We start from the raw sequence: 15,704 nt of genomic DNA, 5'->3' as shown, positions 1-15,704 counted from the left end.
GACGGCCAATGGCCAAAGAACATTTTATTATAGAACAGTAAATCTCTGGAATTCTATCGAATCGTCCCTTAAACTGTGCAGAAATGTTAATATTTTCAAACAGTCGCTTAGATCTAAGTTATTACGGGAGTTCTTAGATAATTAGCTCTCCAGTTTATTAGTTTATTTATTTATATCTTCATACTTTCTTCATTATTTATAGATAACTATTGTTTTACTGGGCCGGGTTGTTCAGGGCTGGATTGGCGCTAATCCAGGATTAACTCTATAGATCTTATTAAGAGTTAACCCGGGATTGGCGCTGATCGGGCTTTGAACAGCTGGGCCCTGTAAGATATTGTAATATATGTTTTTTTCTTAATAATAATAATTATATTTTTATAAATTAGTAATTAGATATTTAGCTGACTTTTTAAATGCAATATATTGTCTTTGAAAAGCCCTTATGGGGAAAGATAATAAAGTATGTATGTATGTATGTATGTATGTATGTATGTATGTATGTATGTATGTATGTATGTATGTATGTATGTATGTATGTATGTATGTATGTATGTATGTATGTATGTATGTATGTATGTATGTATGTAATTGCATAACTTAATTAAGTACATAACTTAATTAATTACATAACTAGTTTATGTAATAGGACTCCATGCTGTCCAATTAAGAAATACTTGGACGAGGAAAATTCCGAGGACTGACAAAATTGGATGAGGCCGTAGGCCAAGTCCAATTTGGCAGTCAGAGGAAGTTTTCGAGTCTAATTATTTCTTGATTGGGGAGCATGAAATCCCATTACCTATTAATCATATAGCTGCCTAATTAATCCCATATCGAAAAGACCTGTCTAATTAAGAAAATAATTGGACATTTACCTATATGGGATTAATGAGAAGCTGTATAATTAATTACATAACTTAATTAATTACACATATTAACTAGCGCTTTTAACCATGTGTTATGGTTTAATCATCCCGATCGAAGTCTACGTCATAACAAGCGTGAGATAGGTATCCCAACCGAGACTTTAGCTAATACAAGTGCTTTATCCTAGCATAGGTATATTGATGATTTTCACATTTGAAATCTGAAAATTTGGATACCACCAGCAGACTTTGATTAGTCCTTCTTAAAGCTACTTCAGGTCTCCCAACTCTTATAATTGGAATCTTTATGCATCTCAATGACATTAATCCTTATATATTTTTTGGTGCAGTGAATAAACTTTGATTGATCGATCTATAACCAACATGGCAGAAGACTATTACGTGAATATTAAAGTTACCTCATGACAAGCGTGAGATATGTATCCAAACCCAGTGTTTGGCATGTATTTGTGCCTCCGGTGTTATCTTGGGGAAAGCCCCGGCAGCATGACCCCTTGCAGCATGTCGAGATGCAGTTCAATTTGGAGGACATCACAATACTGAGGTTTCCAATTCTCATGAGATTGAAATTGAAATTGAAAAAGTTTGTTTTGTCCTCCAGATTGAGCTGCTTTCACGTCACATGAAAGTGGTCTATTAATGATGTTTGCATTTGGAATCTATAACAAAGATGGCGGAAGACTATTACGTGACATGTTAAGGTAGGTCACCTGTTTCTCTTACTGAGATATCCCAGTGTAAACCAGTCATGGTGCTCCTCCTGTGCCTTGTACACTTGTATCTTAACACTAGAAGGTTGTGGTCCTTGCATTAAACATACAGTATATCACCTGTTGGTCCGTACTCATCAATCCAGAATGTAACATATTGTACACGTAAGACTGGTATTGCGTCACCCATGCAAGCATGACGTCACCTCTACCGACAAAATACCCTCCCCCTACCCACACTAAGTTGTTGAAGACAATGTCTTGGCAATTCGCGTTGATTTGCCTTGAGTATACCTCGGTATAGGCTACTCTTTCTTCATTGAATTTCTTTGGAAGACCAAGAGAGAACGGCGGACCGTTTTCCGGTTGGTCTCTAAAGTATCCAATATCAACCCAACTAAAATATTTAGTTTGGAAGTAATTTTTCTGCACCGCTATTCTCATAAAATCATACTTAACATGCATAACACAGGAATACGAAGCTATAACTGTGTTTGGGTGGAACTTAGGATAGCATGGAGCTTCGTAAATCTTTTTTGTAATATTTTCTATCTGGAACCCCCAAAGGTCATATCTTGTGATATGTATTATTTTTGTAAAGCTAGAAGGAAGATGAGATCTCTCTTCGCTGAATATCGTATCGGTTATGTTATCCTCCACAAATATCACCATAAAGTTGCGTATTTTTGACAGCCTTTTCATCCATCCCTTGAACAGGTCGTTGGTAAAATACTGATTGTCTCCTTTTTGAAATGAACCGAGATTGAAATATCCCGTTACCATGGTGAGGTTACTGGATAAGTACGTACTGTTGAAGGCATAAGAGATAACTGGAGGAAGGGGCACGCACATATTAACCGTGAATGGAGGATTTTGGCATGGAACGCAAACCTGGAAATAATAAAAAAACTCAAAATAATTATACGTACACCTAATAGTCCATTTGCCAAAATGGCGGCCGCAAATTCGAATGAGTTCAAAATAAACTGAGTGGAAAACCAATATCAGCACTGTAAAGAGCACCTTTACTTTAGTAACCCTACAAATATTCATTATATCAGGTGTTATATCGTCCGAGAAAACTGACAAATTTGACAAATTTATAAGAGACGTTGGTATGTCTGGGGGTATAGCGTATACCCCCAGTTACAAACATTTGTAAATTTGTCAATTAGCACCTCTTTTGTGGTTTTGTTCGTGTGTGTGGTTTTTCTTGGGGGGGGGGGTGGGGGTTTTCATGTTTTTTTTATTTTTCGCTTTCATTATATTACAAAATGTAACGGGGTTTGAAGCCAAGCTATGGCAATTCTGGAAAAATATCTAATTCTTATCTTGATACGATATCTATTTGAATCGAAGCGGAAAAATCAAAAATATTAATTCCACTGTGCCTTGCCACCGAGACGTCCGCAGAGCTGAGGCGTCGTATGGACTTTGCACATGACGTCAATTAAGGCAGATCTGCCCTTGGGTGTACGGATTACGCAGGAAAATATTCTAGTCTGAAGACATCAGGGGAGAGACCAGCCGACCCCCAAACCATATCTAAAGCTAATTCCTTGCACCAGGTGTCAGACACGGAATCGTTCGTGAATTCAATGTTTTCTTTTTCGATTTGAAAATGATAGAATAAATATAGAGATTTTCTATTATTGCCTCGTCATAGTGTAGCCGATTCCTGTCTATTCCATTACGGCTTTGCACAGCTGTCTCCGAAGGGCACATTAACACCTAGTCTTATTCTCAAGAGAATGACACGTGGTCTGAAATTTCTGGAAAAATTTACGCTCAAGCTAAAGAGGTCTATCGATTTACGAATCGCCGTGATTAAACTAAGCTTTCAATGGCTAAATAAAACTGAAATGTCGATCAAAAAAATAGCAGTTGTAATTTGGTTTGGTAAAAACTATATTCAACACAACTTGTAGAACAGGTTGTTTTTTCCAAAAATATATGTCATAGAGACATTAGCATATTAAACAAAGCTAAAGCTGGCTACCCCTGAACCACAGGGAACCCAACAAAAGTACTGGCCCTAAAAAAACTGAACTCTTACAAACCTTTGAAATATTGCAATTTATTGGTTCTTTGTCTTCCCGATGCAACGGTTGCTTTGTGTATGTATGACGTTCACTCGTTTTCTTAATTTGTGGCTAAGAAAATGAATCAAGGAATATGATAATTAGTTGATATTCATTCATATTTATACTTATTTTTATTTCTGATTTGGGAGGAGTAAAAACCTTACAACTTTTCCAATAGTGGCAAGGCAAGGACTTATGGACGTTCATGGGCATCGTTCGCGTGCATCATTTCTACGCATAAATTTAGATCGATTCCAATGTTTTGATAAGTAAAATATCACGAAAACATTTTAAACAAGAGAATATGAACTAAGAGAAGGAATCCTACCTATATAGCCTTGTAACTATCATGTGCACAGTTTGATGCTATTTTTAGCTTGGAGATATTTTGAGCGAAGAACCTGATTGGTTGATTTCTTGAGGGTAGGCGGCTTCCACTCTTGCAGTAAACAAAAGCCTGTGTTTTTGTCGTGGACGTAGCGAAATATGGCGCTTTTTGTGTCCTAAAACGAGGCATTAAAGGGAAGCATGATTATCGCGCGGGCATGGTAACGAGTTAAAAATAGCATCTATGATTCTAAAAATAGCATCAAAGTGTGCATATAATGGGGCACGGGGATTCCTTCTCCTAGTTTATTTTCTCTTGTTTTAAATCTTTTATAGTGCTATATCAAAGTTGGGGCCCCTCTTTTTTATTCACCTTGGAGTGGAGAAAAAAACTGAAATAGAAAAGAAATTTACATCAGTATTTGAATAAAATTAAGGATTAATTTCAAAACTTTGAAGAAAAAAAACAAAACAATTTAACCATATGATTACCCGTTTATCATATACAGGGCAAGATTAAACGAAAATAAACTATCAAATGTAGTTATGGTTCAAAATAATTTTATGCAGCAGAGCTCTTCTTCGTTACATGTCCTCTCTTCTATCAAATTTTGGACAATGAATACTTCAATGTTTTCTTCTGTACGAAAGAAAAGTTTTTGATGATGAAGTTAAGCGATAAAATATTACTAAATAACATTATAACACGTTTCGACGTTAACTGAACGGTCATTATCAAGTGATAAAAAACTGAGAAAACGTTGACTTATATACGTGAATAAAAATAAGTATGAAGAGGTGTGAAAACGAAGAACGCATGTAATTCAAATATTGTACAAAAAGAAAAGGATGCATAAAATTAGATTCCTACAAACAAAGTTCTTAGTCTGAATAAGAATCCAAAAGAAGAAGCCGTTTAAAGTGGCGTTTTGATCGACGTTTGACTTATTAAGTCCAGACTGAGATGATTGTACTGAACATTCCAGCGATGTTTAAACTAAGGCCACATGGCAGCTGGTGAAGTAGTACACATTTGAGACTACTTGAGTAGCCAGAATGTGAACAGAACAGAACAGAACAGAACAGAACAGAACAGAACAGAACAGAACAGAACAGAACAGAACAGAACAGAACAGAACAGAACAGAACAGAACAGAACAGAACAGAAGAGAACAGAACAGAACAGAACAGAACAGAACAGAACAGAACAGAACAGAACAGAACAGAACAGAACAGAACAGAACAGAACAGAACAGAACAGAACAGAACAGAACAGAACAGAACAGAACAGAACAGAACAGAACAGAACAGAACAGAACAGAACAGAACAGAACAGAACAGAACAGAACAGAACAGAACAGAACAGAACAGAACAGAACAGAACAGAACAGAACAGAACAGAACAGAACAGAACAGAACAGAACAGAACAGAACAGAACAGAACAGAACAGAACAGAACAGAACAGGAACTTTATTTGTGCCCTCTGATTTGCAGATTAATTGGTACAATTTTGAGAATTATAATAAAAAAATTGAGGAACCACTTGCTACCTAAAATAGCAATTGATAGCAATGCTAATCAAGTTAGGTAGCAAATTGGTCATTTGGTACTGTTATTTGATAACTGTTACAAGAATAAGTATAGAAATAGGAAAATCAAAAAAAAAAAGTAATTGGAGTAAAAAATAAAGGAAAAGAAAAGAAAAACCATAAAGGAAAAGAAAAAGAAACCATGGGCGAAGAGTAAAATACATCAGAGTAACTCGTAGTTCTTAAAATTTGATCTATTATTAGTTTTTTAAAACCTGAACGTTTAGTTCTTTTTAATTCACCTTTGATCTTGTTTCAAGTAATAGCACCGACGTAATGGATATTACATTTGCCATAATTAGTTCTTATTTTGGAAATGTAGAAAGAATCTTTTGAAGCTAATCGTGTTCTGTAGGTATGTATTTTACTTATGGGTAACTGATGGCAGAGTGTTTGAGTGAAAATCATACATAAATATACAATTATTCAAATAGATTATATCATTGAGTTTTAGTATTCCCAGAGATTGAAAAAGTGGGCTTGAGGGAGTTCTGAAGTCAGAAAAGGTTATTTATATTCTTAGGGCTTTCTTTTGAAGTGTAATAAGAGGTGTGAGACTAGATGGATAGGTGTTTCCCCATGTTATGACAGCATAAGTCAAGTGGGGATAAATTAAAGTATAACATAGTTGTTTGAGTATGGTTTTAGCTGTATAGTGGCGAATTTTGCATAGTATACCGATACTACGCTTAATTTTCATGACAATATGTTGAATATGATTTTTCCAAGAAAGATGAAAGTACACCTTTAAATACACCTAGATATCTGATACACTTTACTTGTTTTACCTGTTTTTGATCAATAAACAGCTTGGTAGTGTGCTTAATACACATTTGACAACGATGGAAAATTATGTAGCTTGTTTTATCAATATTGAGTGAGAGTTTATTTGCCTATAACCGTTTAGAAATATATGGTAGGTTGGCATTTATATCTTTTTCAAGTTGAAGCAGGCTATTATTGGTACAAAAAGATTTGTGTCATCTGCAAAAATATGAACTAAGTCAAAGTAAGAGCAGCAGTTCTTGAAGTCATTAACATGTAAAAGAAACAAAAGAGGACCAAGGACTGACCCCTGTGGGACACCGTATTTGACTGTAAGATATTCTGATTTTGAAGTCCCTATCGCTACAAACTGTTTTCTATTGTATAAAGAAGAGACAAGCCATTCCTTAGCTATGCCACGTAATGACTCTCTCATAAAACTAAAATTCCAATGAGTCAAACCTTTTTTTGCTGATGAGATAAAGTAAACAGAAACGCTTATGTACAATCGTCAACATATTTAGATCCCCTCAGAAGACTCGTAGGTAGAGCCGTATGCATCAAAAAAAGAACTTTTCATTAGATTTCCAAATGAGAGTCATGGAGTCTTGAAGAAAGTTCGGCTAGTTTTGTCATCCAAATAAGCCGTTCTGAATTAGAAGTAGATTGATCGTCGGACATTACAAACAGCCGAAGCAATGTTCTTGTATCTAACTGCGAAGGTACAAATCTACTCAATAGATGTCACTCGAGACTAACGAGAATTCGCTCCAATTAATAATTTGTAATTTACAGACTTGAATGAAGTCAAAAAAAAAAAAGTATTTCTAAACGAATTTCTATAAAATATTCGCTTAGTTCACAGTGTAATTAAAGTGTTTCATGTGAATCCGAAATCGATTGTAAGCCGGGTAACGCATAACGCAACGTTTTTCCAATACATCACAGATTTCGCTTCCAAACTCAACAAAATAGCAAAGAAGTAAACAAAGTAGGTGTTAAAAGGAAAATAGAAGGACGACTAATCATTTTACCAGCTAAATTGAGCATTTAAAATATGAAATCGAGCGAAATACTTTGAAACCTTCAAATGTCAACAAGCATAAGAACACAGGGAGCCCAATCTCTGAAAAGTTCAACTAGTATCCACGAGTTCGCCAAAGGGCGGTTTGATTAGGATTTATATTAAGTAAGCCATGAGGAACGAGTCTAGAAACAAAGCTATGCTTCTCATGTTTGGCGATATCGTTCAGTGACGCATTAATACTTGCCCAGTTTTTTATTCTAGAAATAAAATAAGCTATACTATCGAACTTTGATCAACAGTAACGGCAGTTTCCAAATTGACATACCAGTGGAGATAACGGCTTCTCAGTTTCATTTCACATCCTAGACCTGTTTGCAAAGGCTCGTAAGATCTATAGTGATATGGGGGTCGCTTGACAATTAAATAATTCCCAAGTTTTATTATGTGCAACGAAGAGAATCGAGGCTCATTTTGATACCAAAATCTTTTACAATCTATTAGTATTTTATTTTTTGTAGCGTCACCAAAACAATACTCGAACGGCGTTGTAACCAGCCAAACATGGTTGCCTGTTATGGAGCATTAACTATCTTCTGTAAGGCTTTTTCCCCCAGACTTTTGGAGTGATTCAGTGTTGATGAATATTTACAGAGCCGCGATTCTTTGTTAGGGGCGAGTGGAGTGCTAATTTCACATATGAGAGAGAATGTGGACCTTCAGCTTTGTTTGTCTGAATCATACGGGGGGTCCAAAATGGCGTGAAATCTATTTATGGTAAAGCTACTAGATTTTCTAATAGGATGTTTGAGATAAATCGATCGATCAAAAATATTCTTTGGTCTTAACGAAATATTTGTAATTTCACTGTTATAGGGTATTGACAAGGACAGGTAGGTTGACTAGTTTCGTTCACCTTGGCTCCAAGGACGATCAAAGCTGTTTCGCTTTGAGGTCCAATGACAACATGGACTGATTACTAGCTACAACGAAATTCATCTTCTCAGGTTAAGTCAAATGTTATGTTATACGGTTATATCAAATCACTAACTCAGGATGGATATATCAATAAATATCATCATACATAATTAGCACAGTTTTTCTTCTACGTATATTTTTGTGACAAAACTAAAGTTGTCCTATTTCGACATTTATATTATATCATTATTATATTATATAATCTAATCTCTGCTTTGCTGACTCGAGTAGTGAAAACACCTTACTCTGTTATCAACTGAAGTTCTAAACCCATTATAACCGATGTGTTTAGATGTCAAAAGGCTTCGGTTTGATTAGAATTGGAGCAACTTACTTGTGAAGAATGTCGGTTCCCTATCAAACTCAACCACTGCTGCTTGTCAATCGCACAGATCAAAATGATTAGAACAATCATTATTGCGAAGGTACAAAGAAAGAAAAACTGTTTGGATGAGTACAAAGTCATTTTTCTTAATCGGGTCAGTTCAAAGCTCGATTAAGTTAGTAGTCCAGAGGTTAACTAACCTCTGATTTCGTGAATCCACGATTATCATACCATAATGCACTCGTGTTATTTACATTGTTTTCAAAATGGCGGCTTTAGCCCCATTCACGAGTCGAACAATGGATGAAACCGATGAATACCTGTCCTCCCTTTAGCGTCAACTTGAAATATAATTGAGATTTTGGTTTTTTCTTAAGCTTTACTTATTAATTCAAGCATGTTGAAGGTCTAGTATTACAAAGGCCTTAACGCAAGCGAAACAATTGAAGCACGGTATAACAAAAGAATAGTGTTAAGGCAAATTTTATGTGCACGCTTTTACTAAAATGTAAAACACATTCTGTACAATATTTGTTTTCACTTGTTGTTTTATGTTGCACAATTTTCAGAAATAGTGTTAAAGCAAAAAGGTCTATTTCTATTTGGACTGTTCGTTTTAGCGGCATTAAATCCGCAGGAGGCATCCATGCGGAGAACAAGTGGTCTGAGGTGCTTTGGTCTTGTTTAAAAATGCCCAGTGCAGCTGATGTCTCGTTTTGAGTATATCGCAAAACATCACCAGGATGTCAATTATCGGGGCCCTGCAACTATTAAATCAGAAACAAACGATTCGCACTGAACTGCAAACTGAAAAAAAGGCATGGACATTATACTGTCAACAAATGCAAAAGTCATTCTCCTCAGTTATTTTAAGAACCTGAGTGTTAAAAAACAAACAAACATTTTTATTTGGCACTCCTTGGATTGATATACAATAAAATTTATTAAATGATAAAGTATAAATAGATGGGCGCCAGCAATTTAGAAATAGCAGAGCTAGTCGAGCTAAATGGCTGGGTCAAACGGAAAATTATAGAAGGAAATGTATAGAGAAATATATATAATTGCAACAACAGAACACATGGATTTGACAAGACAAGCTGCCAAGGGGGAAACACACACACACACACACACACACACACACACACACACACACACACACACACACACACACACACACACACACACACGAAAAGGACGGAAGTGACAAAAACACACACACAAGGGAAAGAAATATTTAAAAAAAAAAAAAAAGATAAAAATAAAAAAAATTATAAATGAGAAAGTTGATTCAATTCAATATGTGAAAAACGATAACTAATTATTATATTTTTCCAAAAGTGACTTAAATAGAAGCTTCTTGAAACGGGAGCGGGACTTTGATTTATAATCATCCTGGATGAAATTCCAATTTTTAACGCCTAAAAAGCGAATGTTAAATTTGCCATAATTAGTTTTTATCTTTGGCAAATAGTATGATTTTTTGCTGGCAAGTCTAGTGTTATAACCATGCATTCTGTTGACGATAGATACGGAAAAAAACACTGAAAGCTGATGGCAAACTTTCTGAATGAAAATCATAGATAAACATTGCATTGTTTAAGAAGATTAAGTCAGGAAATTTTAAGAGTCTCAATTTATAGAATAGAGGACTAGAGTGAGCTCTAAAATCAGAAAAGGTCATAAGCCTAATTGCTTTTTTTTGAAGAACAAGAAGTGCTCTTAAAGTACTAGTTGTGTAAGTGTTACAAGCGAGTAAGATAGGAAAGGATATACTAATGTATAATACAACATTGTAAGAATTGATATATTTACATAATGCCTAATTTTTGAGAGAATACCTACACATCGTTTAATTTTTTTAGAGATATGAAGGATTTGATATTTCCAAAGTGTGTTGGTCCGGCTGAGGCTTGAACCGCGACCTCCCGCACAACAGACCGATCAGTGAATCTACAGTTTACCAGCACCTTGTTAGTAAAGCATTGTCTAATTATGATGTTGTTACTTAAAATTAACTGATTTCACGGTCAGGAGACTGGGACTCGATGAAAATATATTTATAGGACGAAAGATAACCTAAAGACTCTTTGTGATGTAAATAGCTTATGCAATGAACAGCCATTCTTGACTACTCTAGGCCTCTGTTCAGATTGAACCCCTGACCTGTTTTGGACCTCTGTTTTTTAAATTTTATGTAGTTTCCAATAGCAGTTACTTACTTTTATCGCTTCCAAATTAATTAACGCAACAACGTGTTGAACGGCACAAAATAGTTAATAATAATGAAGGATTCATTGATTCCACAGCCGATTAATCCATACTCATTAACCATGCGACCCAATTCAGCTGCAGAAGTTAATATCGACAAATCATCATACAATACAATTCGTTTATACCGTGTGAAATGAATCCATCTTTTTCTTGAGAACATAGTATATTTGACAATATCTGGCGTTCAATAAAGCGAAATAACGCTTAATAATCGTGTTTCTCCTCGGATAATATAATATTTTGTGGGGGCAAAGAGAATTTCAACTCAAATTATAATGTTTTCCTTGGACGTCCATCTGCCTTTTACTCAGTCAGCCATTAACATTACGAACTGCGAGAAATCTAAGGTCGATAAAGGAGGAGAATAACTGTAATAAGGCTGCGTTCATTATGTATACCGCAGGGGGGGGGGGGGGCAGAGGAAATTGGGGGGGGGGGGGGCAGAGGAAATTTGGGGGGGGGGGGGCAGAGGAAATTTGGGGGGGGATCATAAAATTTTTCAGGTGCTCAAGGGGGGATGTTAAATTATTTTTGTAATGGTAGGGGGGATGCTAATTTTTCTGTCAACAACAAATGACTATTAACTAACATATAAAACTCAACAAGAAATTTAATGAATAGGATAATTGTACACCACTATTTAAATAACATTGTAATCTTGATCATCATCATCATCTTCAATTTTATCACTATTGTCATCATCATTATCATGTAAAGGAAACATGTTATAGCTGTATCTTTGCCCCCGAAATTATTCAACATCTGTAAACTATGTTCCTCCCTTGTTAGAGTCCTGTATACACTGGAAAAATCTATCGATTTGAGATGTTGGAAATATGATGGAAATATGTTGGAAGTAAGTTGGAAGTGGTGACTTCCATCATATTTCCATACTATGGAAATCAAGCGTGAAAATGACGCGTGCACTTTCATGACTTCCATGGTATGGAAGTGCTGACCATTATATTTCCATGGTTTTTAAAAAATCGATAGATTTTTCCAGTGATACGTGTTTCCTTTACATGCCCTACTTCCTATACGTAGATAAGGATAGTTAGTCTTTAAATAAAGGACTTAAACTTTTATTGTAAAACTACCTGAAGAAGTCTACAGAGTTAGAGGAAACGCGTAGGAGATACAAAAAAAAAAAAGTTTTACAGCCTAGCATCCTAAGTGCTGCTCACTGGTTCCTTTCAAAAAAGTTTCAAAAAGTTGCAAAAAAATAGTCGTCAGTGAGGAGGAAATGGAAACCGATATTCCTCTTCCAGTTCAGTATGTATCGCGATCAGGAAAACAGTCTATAGCAAGCTCTCGTTATCAGTCATCGCAATGGCTTGCATAGGAATGTGTAGGTATCAGGACAAAAAAGTGTTTGTATTTAGGTATATAGGGGGAGGGGGGTACAATTTTTTTCCTGCTAAAGGAGGGGAGGGGGGGGGCACAATTTTTTTTGACATTAAGTGGGGGGGATCTTGAAATTTTGGAATATTTTTGAAATTTCCTCTGCCCCCCCCTCCCCTGCGGTATGCATAATGAACGCAGCCTAAGTTCAATTTTTTGCCCTGTGTCTTCGAATTCCCTAAGCAAGTCGAATATACAAGGTTTATAACACCTGCAGGTAAGTAAGTAAACTCTTTATTTACTGAGGGTAGCACTAAATAGCAATATGCTAACAAACCTGTGGCCCTCTAATATATAAGATATGAAGATATGTGTATAAAAAACTATAGAATTATGACTACAAGATTTAAAAAAATCACACCAAAAAATAAATTATAACTACACCTTTTGCTGTTCATTAACCGCAAAGGAATATTCATTGAAGCGAAGAAGCATTGTCATTAGAGCGAACAGGCATACAATAAGGCGAACGGAGTCTCAATAGTGCGATGGAACGTTCATTAAGAAATTTAGCATTGAATTTGACAATCATGAATATGTTTGCGTGGGTTCATTAACGTTTTCGAACTTTCATTAGCGTTTTGGTGCAGACAATAAACCACAACACACATTCAATACAGTGTTTTGGACATTTATTTACGCAATACAATATAAGTATATTGTGCTTTTACGATTGTACATTTTCGAAAACAAAAAAGTGAATCTATCCTTGAATGTGTTCTCTATTTAAACATCTTGGACGATATGTTTGCATGTGGTTGTATCATTTTATGCATTTCTGTGGATCTTCATAGGCCCTCACAAGACGCTACCTGACATCATTTGGAATTTGGTTTCTTTGTTGAGCCATTGCAATATCCAAAAAAGAGGGATTAAAAAAACTCAGAACTGACTTGATATTTATACCTAACGGCGCTTTGTCAGTGTACGAAATCATATTCACGGCTTGTAAAAAAAATGAAAAGACAGTTGAAATCCTACAATTCCTAGTGGAAAATATACTTATATTGTATTGCGTAAATAAATGTCCAAAACGTTGTATTGAAAGTGTGTTGTATTTTATTGTCTGCACCAAAACGCTAATGAAAGTTTGAAAACGCTAATGAACCCACGCAAACATATTCATGATTGTCAAATTCAATGCTAAATTTCTTAATGAACGTTCCATCGCACTATTGAGACTCCGTTCGCCTTATTGTATGCCTGTTCGCTCTAATGACAATGCTTCTTCGCTTCAATGAATATTCCTTTGCGGTTAATGAACAGCAAAAGGTGTAATAGTGCAGGTGCAATAAGAAGCATCTTATCATAGAAGTTTATGAAAGATTAAAAGAAGAGGTGTTTATCACGGCTCAGATAGGATGTCACAAGGTCTTTTTGACAAGAACATGACTCTAAAGGTAAGAATATACTAGATAAAAGTATAAAAGGATGTGTGAACTTTTTGCCGGAGGCTTCGGTACAGAAAGAACCTTAGCGGAAGCGCTGTCGTGTTACAGGATGAATGGCTCCTTGAAATTAAGGAAAAGAAAGCGCATGATTTAAATATCAAAACAGTAAATGTCTGTCTTAAAAATTAAAACGATTGTCGTTCCTGTTCGTAAACTGATCCATCGACCCGTCAGTTTGCTGCTTATAGACTAACCCAGTGGCCACTTTGTCAGGTATCCTGGTTCTGTCGAAAGAGTGAGTTAGACTAAAACACAGGAGTTGAAAAAATGAATTAAGAAGAAAAAACTATGATGTTATGTAAAAAAGTAAAGCATTCTAGCAAAAATAATTTTAAAACACAAATGAAAGAACAGGTACTAAAGGAAAAATCTCGATTTATAACAGGCTTCGTGTTTGCATAATGGCGAAAAATCATTAATTAATAGAAATATAATTCCTACTTTTTACATGACAAGGCAGGGAAATTCATGGATGATTTAAGCCGAAATTTAAAAACGATGGATTGATTGAACTATGATCATGATTATTCGAATTCTGTTTTTAATTTTAGCTGTACATACATACATACATACATACATACATACATACATACATACATACATACATACATACATACATACATACATACATACATACATACATACATACATACATACATACATACATACATACATACATACATACATACATACATACATACATACATACATACATACGTACGTACATACATACATACATACATACATACATACATACATACATACATACATACATTATTACTTCATCCCTTTACAGGGCTTTTCAGAAGCATTGACAAAAAAAATTACAATATGATATAAAAGTTAAATAAAAATGCTAATATAAGTATAAATTTAAGATAAAATATACAATATATATACCTGTCTTAATTAATTAGTATATTAATTATTTCTTGATTGGGGAGCATGAAATCCCATTACCTATTAATTATGTAGCTGCCTAATTAATCCCATATCAACAAGACCTGTCCAATTAGTATAGGAAATCGCACGATCTCGAGTACAATTTGGAAATTAATAGACACGAGTAATGTTTTGAAAGTTCTTGTAATTACACGAGCCTTTAGGCGAGTCCAATTAAAGAACTTTCAAAGCATCACGAGTGTCTATTAATTCCAAATTGTACGAGAAGATCGTGCGATTTTTTGTTTATAGTTCACTCAACAAAATTTCAGTAAAAAATGCGAAGCGATGCCGTTCATCTTTGTCTATTTGGCGGCCGATTTTCAGTCCATCGCACAACTGAAATGCATAAAAAAGATTAGCTCTTACGGCTTTAAAATTTTATTTATATGTTTTTTAAGTACGAAATGATAGAAAATAATTGTTTTGACATTGTTTTGGCCGTGTTGCCACAGCGACTTAATTCGGTACTCCTAACGCTATAATTTTACTCCTCTCGACCAATCAGAGTCGAGTAATTTTGTTGAGTGTACTATAAAGAAAATAATTGGACAGTTACCTATATGGGATTAATGAGAAGCTGTATAATTAAGCTATGTAATTGATTGAGTTTTGTAATTAATTAAGTTTTGTTAAGTTATTTAATCAATTAAGTTAACACTTCTCTCATTAACTATTTTTAAATACATTATCCTATATCTATCTATGCCTATGATATGGTTAGTCTACAATTATCACAAAAAATATTGTTTGATATGCTTAACTTATCGATCATATATATCTGGTGCGTACCATGCCACGACAGATTATTTATTATTTTACTATAGCTAATCTAGAAATATTTATGAATTATTATTTCGCCTATTGATTTACCAATTGTTTAAATATTGTGGTTAAACCTGTGTAAATCAATCAATCAATCAATCAATCAATCAATCAATCA

The 15,704-nt window shown here is 34.9% G+C and overlaps 1 protein-coding gene across 3 annotated transcripts; it reads right to left on the bottom strand.

Annotated features, from left to right (window-relative positions):
* Positions 1 to 517: 517 nt before the first annotated feature.
* Positions 518 to 8,914, bottom strand: LOC148913389 (uncharacterized). 3 transcript variants are annotated; one of them, XR_016119773.1, is made up of 4 exons: positions 8,703 to 8,914; positions 4,385 to 4,403; positions 3,661 to 3,753; positions 518 to 2,491 (listed from the first exon to the last, which is right to left on the bottom strand). XR_016119773.1 is itself a non-coding variant. In XM_089029867.1 (3 exons), the coding sequence occupies exons 1-3, from the start codon at positions 8,832 to 8,834 to the stop codon at positions 1,679 to 1,681; spliced, it is 1,038 nt and encodes a 345-aa protein (XP_088885993.1). In that variant the 5' UTR covers positions 8,835 to 8,914; the 3' UTR covers positions 518 to 1,678. The 3 variants fall into 3 exon arrangements, 2 of the variants coding, with proteins under 2 accessions (XP_088885993.1, XP_088885997.1); XM_089029867.1 differs by lacking the exon at positions 4,385 to 4,403; XM_089029871.1 differs by lacking the exons at positions 3,661 to 3,753; positions 4,385 to 4,403.
* Between the last annotated feature and the right edge of the window lie 6,790 nt (positions 8,915 to 15,704).

This window comes from Actinia tenebrosa, unplaced genomic scaffold (genome assembly GCF_029948245.1).
Source record: "Actinia tenebrosa isolate PJP-AT-01 unplaced genomic scaffold, QUT_ActTen_1.0 PGA_scaffold0__85_contigs__length_37466705, whole genome shotgun sequence".
Classification (NCBI taxonomy): Eukaryota; Metazoa; Cnidaria; class Anthozoa; order Actiniaria; family Actiniidae; genus Actinia; species Actinia tenebrosa.
Note: the sequence above shows the minus strand (reverse complement) of the source record. Positions and strands in the feature narration are given on the sequence as shown.